The sequence below is a fragment of the Balaenoptera musculus genome, chromosome 4, assembly GCF_009873245.2.
Source record: "Balaenoptera musculus isolate JJ_BM4_2016_0621 chromosome 4, mBalMus1.pri.v3, whole genome shotgun sequence".
Taxonomy (NCBI): Eukaryota; Metazoa; Chordata; class Mammalia; order Artiodactyla; family Balaenopteridae; genus Balaenoptera; species Balaenoptera musculus.
In genome coordinates this window covers 72,500,498-72,513,263 of record NC_045788.1, presented here as the reverse complement: position 1 = coordinate 72,513,263, position 12,766 = coordinate 72,500,498, and the positions used below count along the sequence as shown (strand labels likewise).

The window sequence follows — 12,766 nt, the reverse complement described above, 5'->3', positions numbered from 1 at the left end:
AATAAATATGAGTAAATGAGTAAAATCCATCAATTGGAATCAATACCAAAATAACACAGGTGATAGAATTAGTAGGCATGGACATTAAAATATTTAAATAACTGTATCCTATATGTTGAAGAACCCAAAGGAAGGATTCAGCATATTAAGGAAAAGCAAAGGAAGAGAGAAAAAAGAACAAATCAAAATTCTAGAGCTGGAAAATACACTGGACAAAACTAACAGTAGACTAGACATTGCAGAGTAAAAGATTAGTGAATTTGAAGACCATGGCAATAGAAACCATCAGAATGAAACTTGGAGAAAAAAGACTGAAACAAAAGTGAACAACCATGGAACAACTTCGCGCAGACTAATGTAAGTATAACTGAAGTCTCCAAAGGAGGGGAAGGAGAGACATTTAAAAAACACCACCTAGAGGGGTGGGATAGGGAGGGTGGGAGGGAAGGAGATGCAAGAGGGAAGAGATATGGGAACATATATATATGTATAACTGATTCACTTTGTTATAAAGCAGAAACTAACACACCATTGTAAAGCAATTATACTCCAATAAAGATGTTAAAAAAAATAAAAATTAAAAAAAAACCAATACTTAAAATAAGGACCTACTGTATATGTATAGCACAGGGAACTCTACTCAGTACTCTGTAATGACCTATATGGGAAGAGAATCTTAAAAAGAGTGGATACATGTATATGTATAACTGATTCACTTTGCTGTACACCTGAAACTAACATATCATTGTAAATCAGTTATACTCCAATAAAAATTATTAAAAAAAAACACCTTAAAAAGAAAACTTTAAACAATGGCTGATTTTTTTTTCCCCTAATTTAATGGAAACTATAAACCCACAGATTCAAGAAGTTCAGTGAATTCTGAGCACAGGAAACATGATGAAAACTGCACAAAAGCACATAATCATTGTTTAAAACCAGTGATAGAAAACTCTTAAAAACATCCAGACCTTAAGCTCAATTTTCTTTTTTTAAAAATAATTTTATTTATTTATTTTTTAAATGTATATATTTTTTTAAACGCATTGTTTACTTTGTTTATTTATTTATTTATTTTTGGCTGTGTTGGGTCTTCGTTTCTGTGCGAGGGCTTTCTCTAGTTGTGGCAAGCGGGGGGCCACTCTTCATCGCGGTGCGCAGGCCTCTCACTGTCGCGGCCTCTCTTGTTGCGGAGCACAGGCTCCAGACGCGCAGGCTCAGTAGTTGTGGCTCACGGGCCCAGCCGCTCCGCGGCATGTGGGATCTTCCCAGACCAGGGCTCGAACCCGTGTGTCCTGCATTGGCAGGCAGATTCTCAACCACTGCGCCACCAGGGAAGCCCAATAATTTTATTTTTTAATTTTAATTTAATTTAATTTATTTATTTTTTTGTCTGTGTTGGGTCTTTGCTGCTGTGCACGGGCTTTCTCTAGTTGTGGCAAGCAAGGGCTACTCGTCGTTGTGGTGTGTGGGCTTCTCATTGCAGTGGCTTCTCTTGTGGAGCATGGGCTCTAGGCCCACGAGCTTCAGTATTCAGTAGTTGCAGCACGCAGGCTCAGTAGTTGTGGCTTGTGGGCTCTAGAGCCCAGGCTCAGTAGTTGTGGCACACAGGCTTAGTTGCTCTGCAGCATGTGGGATCTTCCCGTACTAGGGATCGAACCCATGTCCTCTACATTGGCAGGTGGATTCTTAGCCACTGCGCCACCAGGGAAGTCCATAGGCTCAATTTTCTGTGAACCTAAAACTGCTCTAAAAAAGTCTGTTTTAAAAAAAAAAGCTGTCAGAAAGAAGACACATATAGAAGGGGGAAAAAAGGTAATTATAAAAAAAATACATAGTTAATCCAAAAGGAGAAAAAAAGGAAGTGGAAACAAAGAATAGATAGAGATGATTAGAAAACAAATGAAAGAATGGTGGGTTTAAACCTAACTATAGCAATCACATTAAATGTTACTGATCTAGACACCCTGTTTAAAAGGCAGAGATTAACAGCTTGCTAAAGCAGACCTAAATTTATATGCAACCTATAAGAAACCCACTTTAAAAATATAAAGCCACAAAATAGGTTAAAATAAAATAATTTTTTTGAAGTATGCTAACAATGGGACTTCCCTGGTGGCGCAGTGGATAAGACTCCACACTCCCAATGCAGGGGGCCAGGGTTCGATCCCTGGTCAGGGAACTAGATCCCACATGCATGCCACAACTAAGAGTTCACATGCCACAACTAAGGAGGCCACGTGCTGCAACTAAGGAGCCGGCGAGCTGCAACTAAGACTCGGTGCAACCAACCAACCAACCAAATAAATAAATAAATAAATAATTTTTAAAAAGACTGAACAGCTTCAAAAAAAAAAAGAGAGCACTGGTGCTTTAAAAAAAATAAAGTATGCTAACAATGAAAAAAAGCTGGATGGGCTTTGTTAATATCAGACAAAGTAGATTTTAGAGCAAGAAATATTCCTCTAGTTAAGGGATAGGGAATAATTTATTTTATAATGATAATAGTGTCTGCTCATCAGTATGGTGTAATAGAGCTAAACATTTATGCACTTAACAGCAGAGCTTCAAAATACATGAAGCAAAAAACAGATTTCAAGAAGAAATAGACAAGTGCAGTTATAGTTGCAAAGTCCAGTACACTTTCACAATAATTGGTAGAACAAGTAGACAGAAAATTGCTAAAACTATCAGCCAACTTGACCAATTGACCTTTATAGAATATTCCATTCTTTTTAAGTGAACATGGAACATTTACCAAGATGTATTCTGTGGCCATTTTTTAAAGTCTCGATAAATTTAGGAAGATTCAAATCACAAAGTATATTCTGTGACCACAGTGTAATTAAGTTAGAAATCAGTAACAGAAAGATCCCTGGAAATATTTGGAAAGTAAATTAAAGCACTTCCAAATAAATGAAGAAATTAAAAGAATATTTAGGAAATATATTAAACTGAATGAAAATGAAAATTCAAGACATCTATATCTACATGATGCTGCTAAAGTACTTACAGGAAATTTATAGTATTTAAAACATCCATATTAGAAAAGAAAAGAAAAATTTCAATTCAGTGATTTCAGCTAAGCCATTTTAATAAACTAGAAGGGAAGAACAGGTGAGATCCAGAGTAAGTAGATGAAAAGAAATAATAAAAGTCAAAGCAGAAATCAGTGAAATAAAAAAAAAAAACAAAAATCAATGAAGTAAAAAGGTAATTCATTGAGAATACCAATAAAATAGGTGAACCTTTAGCAAGACTGACAGGGTAGTCGGGAGGCAGAAAAGACACATTATCAATATTGAGAATGACAGAGATGGTATCTCTATACTAATTTTACAGATATTAAAAAGAAGGTAGTATTATGAACAAATATATACAAATAAATTCAACACATTAAAGTGAAAAAAATTCTTGAAAGACACAAGTTTTCAAAGCTCACTCAAAAAGAAATACGTAACCTGAAAACCCTATGTTTCATAGGAAAGTTTAGTTTATAGTTACTAGCCTTCCCACAAAGACTCAGATGGCTCCATTGGTGAAGTTTACCAAGCATTTGAGGTAGAAACATTACCAATTCTATACAAACTTCTAGAAAATTGAATAGGAAGGAATACTTCCCAAATCATTTTATGAGACCAGCATTACTCATACCCCAACCAAAGACATTTCAAGAAAAGAAAGCTACACACCAATATCCTTCATTAACATAGACGCAAAATCTTAGCAAGATTTTAGTAATTACAACCCAACAGTATACAAGAAGAGTAATACATCATGACCAAGTGGATTTCATTTCAGTAATGCAGGGTTGGTGTAACATTTGGAAATCAATCAGTATAATTTACTATACTAACAAAATTTAAAAGATGAACCACACGTTCATCTCAGTAGATGTAGAAAAAGCATTTGACGAAATCCAATATTCATTTCTGATCAAAGCATTCAGCAAATTTGAAATAGAAGGAAATACCTTTAACATCTTTGAAAAACTTACCCCTGGTATCAAACTTGGTGGGGAAAAAATGGCTTTTCCTACTTAGATTAAGAAACATACAAAGATTACCCTTTCACCAGTTTTATTCAGCAGTGTGCTAGAGGTTCTAGCCAGTGCAACAAGGCAAGAAAAATAAATGAAAGGACTCCAGAGTGGGAAGGAAGAAGTAAAGCTGTCTTTATTCACCAGCAACATAATTCAAATTTTATAGGAAATTCTGTGATAGCTACAAATGCTACTGGAACAAAAAGTAAGGCTTAATAGTAAGGTTTCAGGATATAAGATCAGTATTTAAGAATCAACTGTGTTTCTCTATGCCATCAATGAACAATTGAAAATTGAAATTTAAAAAGCTGTACCAGGGCTTCCCTGGTGGTGCAGTGGTTGGGAGTCTGCCTACTAATGCAGGGGGCACGGGTTCGAGCCCTGGTCTGGGGGGATCCCGCGTGCCGCGGAGCAACTGGGCCCGTGAGCCACGGCTGCTGAGCCTGCACGTCTGGAGCCTGTGCTGCGCAACAAGAGAGGCCGCGATGGTGAAGGGGCAGGCGCACTGCGATGAAGAGTGGCCCCCGCTTGCCACTGGAGAGAGCCCTCACACAGAAACAAAGACCCAACACAGCCAAAAATAAATATAAAAATAAATAAATAAAAGATTACTATTATTAAAAAAAAAGCTGTACCATTTGCAGTAGCATCAGACCTTTTGAAATACTGTGGCAGAAATCAGACAAAAGCAGTAACAGAGCTGTACAATGATAACTATAAAACATTGCTGAGAGAAATGAAAGAAGACCTAAATAAGTGGAGAGAGTCACTATTTTCATGGATTAGAAGACACAATATTGTTAATAAATCAGTTCTCCCCAAAATGATCTATAGATTCAGTGCAGTCTAAATCAAAATCCCAGCAGGCTTTTTTTTAGAAATTATCAAGATTATTCTAAAATTCACATGGAAATGCAAAAGACCTAGAATACAGCCAAACAATTTTTTAAAAAAGAAAAGGTCGGGGACTTCCCTGGTGGTCCAGTGGTAAAGAATCTGCCTTCCGATGCAGGGGACGTGGGTTTGATCCCTGGTTGGGGAACTAGGATCCCACATGCCGCAGGGCATCTAAGCCTGTGCACCACAACTACTGAGCTCATGCGCCTCAACCAGAGAGCCCACGTGCTGCAAACTACAGAGCCCACACACTCTGGAGCCCACATACCCTGGAGCCTGCGCGCCACAACTAGAGAGAAAAAACCCGCACGCCACAGCTAGAGAGAAGCCCGAGTGCCACAACTGGGGAGAAGCCCACACGCTGCAACGAAAGATCCCGCATGCTGCAACTAAGACCCGATGAGGCTGAAAAAAATAAAGAAAATAAATTTTAAAAAATAAGTAAATAAAAATAAAAAATATATGTATAAAACAAGAAAAACTTGTGAATTCTTTTAAAAAAATAAATAAAAAAAGAAAAGGTCACAAGGCTTAGAGTGTGTAGTTTCAATGCTTATTATAAAACTACAGTAATCCAGGCAGTCTTATACTATTGGCATAAGATAAAGAGATTATTGCAACAGAGTTGAACATCCAGAAATAGACCTGTGCATATATATGGTCAATTGATTTTCAACAGTGGTTCAGAATGAGAAAGTGACTTTGGCCTTCTAAATAGCAACACTGGAAATTAGAAGAAATTCAAAGGGGGATGGTATTTTCAACCTAAATACATATATAGTGAGTCAAGAATTATCAATTAAAACAAAGGTGTATACCAGAAGAGGAGAACACAGGATACAGAAAATAGATTCTAGCACAGCGTAAAAGTGAAGGAATGACCTAGGACCAATAGCTGTGCTAGAAGCCTCCGCATAATAAACTACAGCAGATTAGAGCAAGAGGATCTGAGAGCAAGGTGGCTAGGTGGGGAAAAAAAAGGAACTGATGTGTTTGAATTTACAGAGAATATTACTGATAGGTGTGTGGCAGAAATGTTGTAAAAATAATTGGCGGAACCACAGAAGAACTGGGAAATCTTAAAATGTAACAGTTATTAATGTCAATAAAAAGGAAGAGTTAGAGTTGCTGCACAAGAGAGGTGACGTGGTCCTTGTAAACTACCTGTTTATATGGTGTATATTATCCATAGTCATAGTAATGTAAATTGCTCTTTCTAGATGAGTATAGCTCACTGGAAATAGGACTTGATAGACTTTGTTTTCCAGATTGTTCGGCATCTGAGGTGTAGTTCTTTATTTATGAGAGAACCTATAATCTGAGGGGCTCTCTCTTCTGCCCTGAGGGCTTTTATTCAGGCCTGGTGCTGGGTCAGTCTGTGTGCCTCTTTAATCAGGACATAGGTTGACACCCTCCCCCTCCTCTCCCCTCCCCCAACCCTGGCCCTTGATGACAGAATAGGTTTCTGTACTTGATTTATCAGTTTCCTATCAGCCAGTGTTTTTAGGGAAAATTTCTGTTTTAGAATAATTTTGTTCCTAGTCTGTTTTGGGAAAACTATAAACATGATTATAAGTACCTTTATTAATCTTGTTTAAAGAGACTCTTTTTTTAATGCCTTCTAGGAAGTAAGAAGAAAGAGAAGGAAAGACCAGAAATTTCTCCTCCATCTGATTTTGAGCACACCATCCATGTTGGCTTTGATGCTGTTACTGGAGAATTCACTGTAAGTTTACCAAGTTCAGACTCATTTTTAAAGCAATACTCAAACCTTTCCTTTCAGTATTAAATTTGAAGTTAACTTTTCTATCCACACGTTAACTGTGAATTCTTAGTGCTTTTCTCTTCTTACAAAAGTGTTTGTGTTTAGATGTGTTCTTTTCCTAGGGAGCTGAGCCTATTGATTATAATTTGCAAAATAGATTTAGAAAACCAGACATTTTAGAATTTAGTCATACCTACAATTATGTAGATTGATTTGTTTTATGTATTTTCTCACTTTCCTCTGGAAATTGATCTTATTAGAGCAATTCAAAACAACTGATTTCTGAATATCTTTTTGTTAGGGCATGCCGGAACAGTGGGCTCGATTATTACAGACCTCCAATATCACCAAACTAGAGCAAAAGAAGAATCCTCAGGCTGTGCTGGATGTCTTAAAGTTCTATGACTCCAACACAGTGAAGCAGAAATACCTGAGCTTTACTCCTCCTGGTAAGACATCAGACCATGGTAAAAGGCTGACTTAAATGGGATTGTAGAGTTGTGGAGCACTTCTGGATAAAAAGATTGCTTCTGGAAAAATTAAAAAGCTAAGCTACTTTTTTCCCTGCATAGATCCTGCCTTTTGTAAACTCATTGGGACAGCTCTTATGCATAATTTGGAGTCTGGGGATTATATTAATCTCTTAGTTTTGCCAAAAGTGAGTGTTCGGACCTTTTGTTTATTTGTTTTTTCTCTTTACTGCTTTTGAATGAGTTCAGCAATAGAAGGGAAAGAGGCTGATTTATAGGCATGTTTGTACTAGAAATATATTTATTGTCAGTGGGACAGGTTGTTTTACTATATATAAATGCACAGACTTTGAAGTAAAAAATGTTTGCTCAAAAATTGAAACTCATCACATATATAAACATAAAATAAGCATTAGAACTAAAAGTATTTATTCCTCAGAATTGGAATATCATCAGGTAAGAATTGGAGAATAGTGGGGTTTTTTTAAGTTTATTTGTTCAAATAAGGATTAGAATAAAATCCATACATTACAGTTGATTGTGGTATCTCTTGCATCTCTTGTTATTTAGGCTTCCCCTCCCTCACGTTGGTTCCTCTCATGCTCTCCTTTTCTTGCAGTTTATTTGTTAAAGAAACAGAATCATTTGTCCTGTTTCCCTCAGTGTAGATTTTGCTAATTACATCACAGGTTATCATTTAATATGTTTCTCTGTCCTCTCAAGTCATACATGTAGTTTTAAAGAACAATATGATTGAGCTAAAAATCATACATTTAGTTTTAATTAATTGTACTTATTTGATTGCATTCTCGCAGAAATAAGGGCTGTGTTGAAGGAAGAAATAGAGCCCACTTGGTAAATCTTGACCTTTTTTACATAGTCTAGTACAACCTTAGCAAAAGGTCAGATTTGTCTGCAACTTTCTTGTCAACTTCTAAGTCTGTGTAAATGAATAGTCTTTTTTTTAATCAGTGTTTGAACAAAGAATGGTATATTCACGTGTGTGTGTGTCTGGTCATTTTGAGAGGTAAAACAAAACTTGCTCTTCTAAACTCCAGAATGAATATTGTGATGTTTAGTCTTCATGAACTGTGTTTTGTCTTCAGGGATATGCTTTCATACTGATCAAAATTTATGTCAATAATTTTCCTTTGCAGAGTTACTGTTGGTTTTTTAAGTTCCTTGATAGGCAGTTTGCTGCAGAAAAATATCATTATGAATAGACTTCTGTTTTATTTTAATAAATACAGGTATAGTTTCAAATAAAATTTTTTTATTAAGGTATAATTTCATGCTGTAAAATTCACCCACTTGAAGTATACAATTCAATGATTTTTAGCAAATTTACAGAGTTCCATTAAATTTGAGGTTTATAATATGTAAATTCTTGTTTGAATACTGATATTGTTTTTCTCAAGACTTAATTCAACTTAAAATGAAACCAGTCTAAGAACTTTTTACTTGCTCTGCTTTATCTTTTTTTCCTTTTATTGTATAAAATTGTTTTATTTTTTGAATTGTTAACTTAGCATTATTTTCTGTTTTCTATTCAGAGAAAGATGGCTTCCCGTCTGGAACACCAGCAGTAAGTTAATATGTTATTTCTTATAGCTCCTGTTCTAATTTAAGTTACCCAAAACAAGTCTCAGTTTTTATTTTACATTCTGAAATAAATTACAGCCTCTAGAAATAGCTACTTAATATTGATATATGTTTTTAGCTAGCCACTTGATTATTTGAGGAAGCCATATTAAGCAAATAGAATTTCCTCAGATGATGCTTAAAGTAACTAAAGCTTATGATCTTTAGAGCAGTTTAGCTACTTTTGGTAATGTTTCCATATATAAACATGAATACAAAGAACTTGCCAGCATTTTCCTCTGGCATCATCCTACTGAATATAGACTGGAAATATACTGAACAATAGAAGCCTGTCAGAATCTTCAGAGTTGTCTGAAACTTTATCTAAGTTATCATGTAAGCACAAATACCTCTTGCAAACAGTAGCTATTTTATTTTCAATTCCTCAATTAGGAGGACACAGTCTCCTGGAGTTATTTGAAGACTATATGTAATAACATGTAAAGTACATACCTAGCATACACCTGGCATATAATAAGCTCTGTATAAAGGATAATGCCTTCCTCTTTTGCTTTGTTACCCACAACTTCTTCTGGTGAATCTAGCTGTTTTAAATAGCCAGAAAACTCTGACTTATACAAAGTCCAGAGGATTTTTGTTTTTGGTCTTAACAAATGAAATGATTGTTTACTTTTTGGGCTTGTTAAAAGGGTATAAAATTCTCTATAAAAGATGTGAATTCCCTCGTAAGAATACTTGGTATTTACTGTATACATTTGTTTCATAAACTTTTCTGTAACGTATAGAATTACCTTTACTTTTTAAATGATTAGATTAGAACCAGTGAGGTTTTATTGCTTTGAAATGAGCTATTAAATATTTTTTCAAGTATGGTGAAAAAGAGAGTCATATTTTAACGTGTTTTTATATTTGACTTGTCTTCCTCACTTTGTTCGTGTGATAAATGCAGCTGAATACCAAGGGTTCGGAAACAGCAGTAGTAACAGAAGAAGACGATGATGATGAAGAGACTCCTCCTCCTGTTATTGCCCCACGACCAGATCATACAAAATCAGTGAGTTTCTGATTAGTGAATTGGGTTGTGTGTGTCTGTGTGTGTGTATTTTAAAAAGCAGTCTGTATTTGACTTCCAGTGATTAATTTTTTAAAAGTCCTCAGGCTTAAAATGTTTTAATATGGGATATTTGACTAGGAGAGCTTTACCTAAACACCACTCATCAAAAAACTAGTTTTTTGAAAATTAAAATCGAATGGATCCTTTAAAAGTTAAAATACTTTTCTCATTTTGTTTTCTTTCTGTATTACACCATCTGTTCCAGAGAACGCATCTGTTTCTCTGCCTTTTTCTGTTTATCTCAGTGCAGAAAATTACTGTATCTAAAACTTGGATCTTACCTCTTATCCAAAGTGCGTATTTAACTCCCATTTAACATTTCTCTTAAAGCCTTGGTATCATTCAAGAGGCTGCTGAGAGTGAAGTTTCTAACAGATATGGGAGAATTTTAACAATAAAAACCTTAGATAGAGACAGAAAGAGTCCTGTCCCTCTCCCTGTACTAATACAAATAAAGTCGGGGGAGCATGGTGAAGTGTTGGCACAATAGGCAGGTAAGGCTCTAAGGACTGCCATTGGATCCTCATCTAATGATAGGTCTATTTTCTTTACCATTTAGAACTGGCTGTTTGCAATGAAATGGTAGATATTATATTTGTATAAAAAATTTTTGTGGAAATTAATAATAGTTATTTCAACATCAGGGTTTCTTTGCTCCTTATTTCTCTCTTGTAGAAAAAATACGATTTTTAAACTTGTACTTCTTTTTGCTTCATTTCTGGCATATTATTTTCTGTAATCTGGTTACACTTAAATTTCGTTCACAGATCTGCTGTTTTGCTAAACAGACTTTTAAAATATATACATGTCATGCCAAAGAAAAATGTTTCACATTGCATCTTAGTTACCAGTCTTTTATAAGACAAGTCTGAAAATACTATTCTCATTCTTTAGAACACTGAGGACAACTTAGTTTTTGTCAAAAATCAAAGAACTGAATAGTGTGCCAGTAAGAATACCTAAAAATATTTTTCCTCAAGTCTCAGTAATTAACTGTTTCTCTGCAGATTTATACACGGTCTGTAATTGATCCTATTCCTGCACCAGTTGGTGATTCTAATGTTGATAGTGGTGCCAAGACTTCAGACAAACAGAAAAAGAAGGCCAAAATGACAGATGAAGAGATTATGGAGAAATTAAGTATGTTAACTACATTTTACATTATTCTTAAATTTTTAATAGCCCCTGAAACGTTTGGCCCAGATGGATCTTAATTTATGTCTTATATGTTAGCTTAAGACATAAAAAATAAATTGTTTTCTTCTAGGAACAACAGCTTCAATTAATGTAGTAAAGCCAAAATAATACTCTTCTTTGTTTTCTTATTATTATGTGCTGGCTAGTGAGCAGCATCTTTGCAAAATAGTCAGTACTTTGGGGAGCAATACTTCTTCTCAAAGGGCCAAATCTAAGGGTCCTAGTTGGAAACTTTATGAAAGGAAGTTTGTATATATTTATGCACACCTGTAGAATACAATATGTCCCTAACTAACTAAACAAAATGGCCTATATAGATAATATGTGTAAGCATAAAATATATTTTTTTCTTTTCTCCTTTTTCATCCATCAACTATCATTGGCCTGGATCAAGCACTGGAAATAATACACACAGTGCCAGAGAGAGGGTAGCAATAACGTCTCATTACAAGTCTATAGCAACTTTAGTTATAAAGGATACTGACCTAGAGGGATCAAGGAAAAATATTGTATATTGGCAGTAGGCTTGAGGTTGGGTACCTATGTAAAACTGGATTATTTCTGTGAATTTCTTTGATATGCCCCTCTCTCCTTTTACCTAGTGAAAGTTTAAGTGAAAATTTAGTGTGGTTTTCTCATGTTTTGACTTACTGTTAATACGAATATAAGTTAGAGTTATATGTACAACATCCTAATTTTAAAATCTGTTTCTCAAGAAAAATCTCAAATAAACAACCTAAGCTTACACCTAAAGCAACTAGAGAAAGAAGAATAAACAAAACCTAAAGTTAGTAGAAGGAAAGAAATCATAAAGATCAGAGCAGAAATAAATGAAATAGAGAGAAAGAAGACAATAGCAAAGATCAATGAAACTAAAAGCTGGTTCTTTGAAAAGATAAACAAAATTGATAAACTTTAGCCACACTCATCAAGAAAAAAAGGGACAGGACTCAAATCAATAAAATTAGAAATGAAAAAGGAGAAGTGACAACGGACACTGCAGAAATACAAAGGATCATAAGAGACTTACTACAAGCAACTGTATGCCAATAAAATGGGCAAGCTGGAAGAAATGGAAAAATTCTTAGAAAAGTACAACCTTCCAAGACTGAACCAGGAAGAAATAGAAAATATGAACAGACCAATCACAAGCACTGAAATTGAAACTGTGATTAAAAAACTCCCAACAAACAAAAGACCAAGACCTGATGGCTTCACAGGCGAATTCCATCAGGCATTTAGAGAAGAGCTAACTCCTGTCCTTCTGAAACTGTTCCAAAAAATTACAGAGGAAGGAAAACTCCTAAACTCATTCTATGAGGCCACCATCACCCTGATGCCAAAACCAGAGAAAGATACCACAAAAGAAGAAAATTACAGCCAGTATCACTGATGAACATATCACTGACGCAAAAACAGTCAACAAAATACTAGCAATCCGGATCCAATAATACCGTAAAAGTATCATACACCATGATCAATTGGTATTTATCCCAGGGATGCAAGAATTTTTCAGTATCTACAAATCAAGCAGTGTGATACACCACACCAACAAACTGAAGAATAAAAACCATATGATCATCTCAACAGATGCAGAAAAAGCTTTTCTCAAAATTCGGCACGCACGTATGATAAAAACTCTCCAGAAAGTGGGCATAGAGGGAACATACCTCAACATA

General features: G+C 35.2%; 1 protein-coding gene across 3 annotated transcripts in view; it reads left to right on the top strand.

Moving 5' to 3' along the window:
* PAK2 (p21 (RAC1) activated kinase 2) overlaps positions 1-12,766 on the top strand; it is an 87,458-nt gene that overhangs the window by 56,670 nt on the left and 18,022 nt on the right. For all 3 annotated transcript variants that reach the window (XM_036850195.1, XM_036850196.1, XM_036850197.1), the window contains 5 exons: positions 6,565-6,665; positions 7,006-7,153; positions 8,728-8,759; positions 9,726-9,830; positions 10,898-11,030. In XM_036850195.1, coding sequence (XP_036706090.1) covers positions 6,565-6,665; positions 7,006-7,153; positions 8,728-8,759; positions 9,726-9,830; positions 10,898-11,030 — 519 coding nt within the window. The remainder of the gene's footprint in view (positions 1-6,564; positions 6,666-7,005; positions 7,154-8,727; positions 8,760-9,725; positions 9,831-10,897; positions 11,031-12,766) is intronic.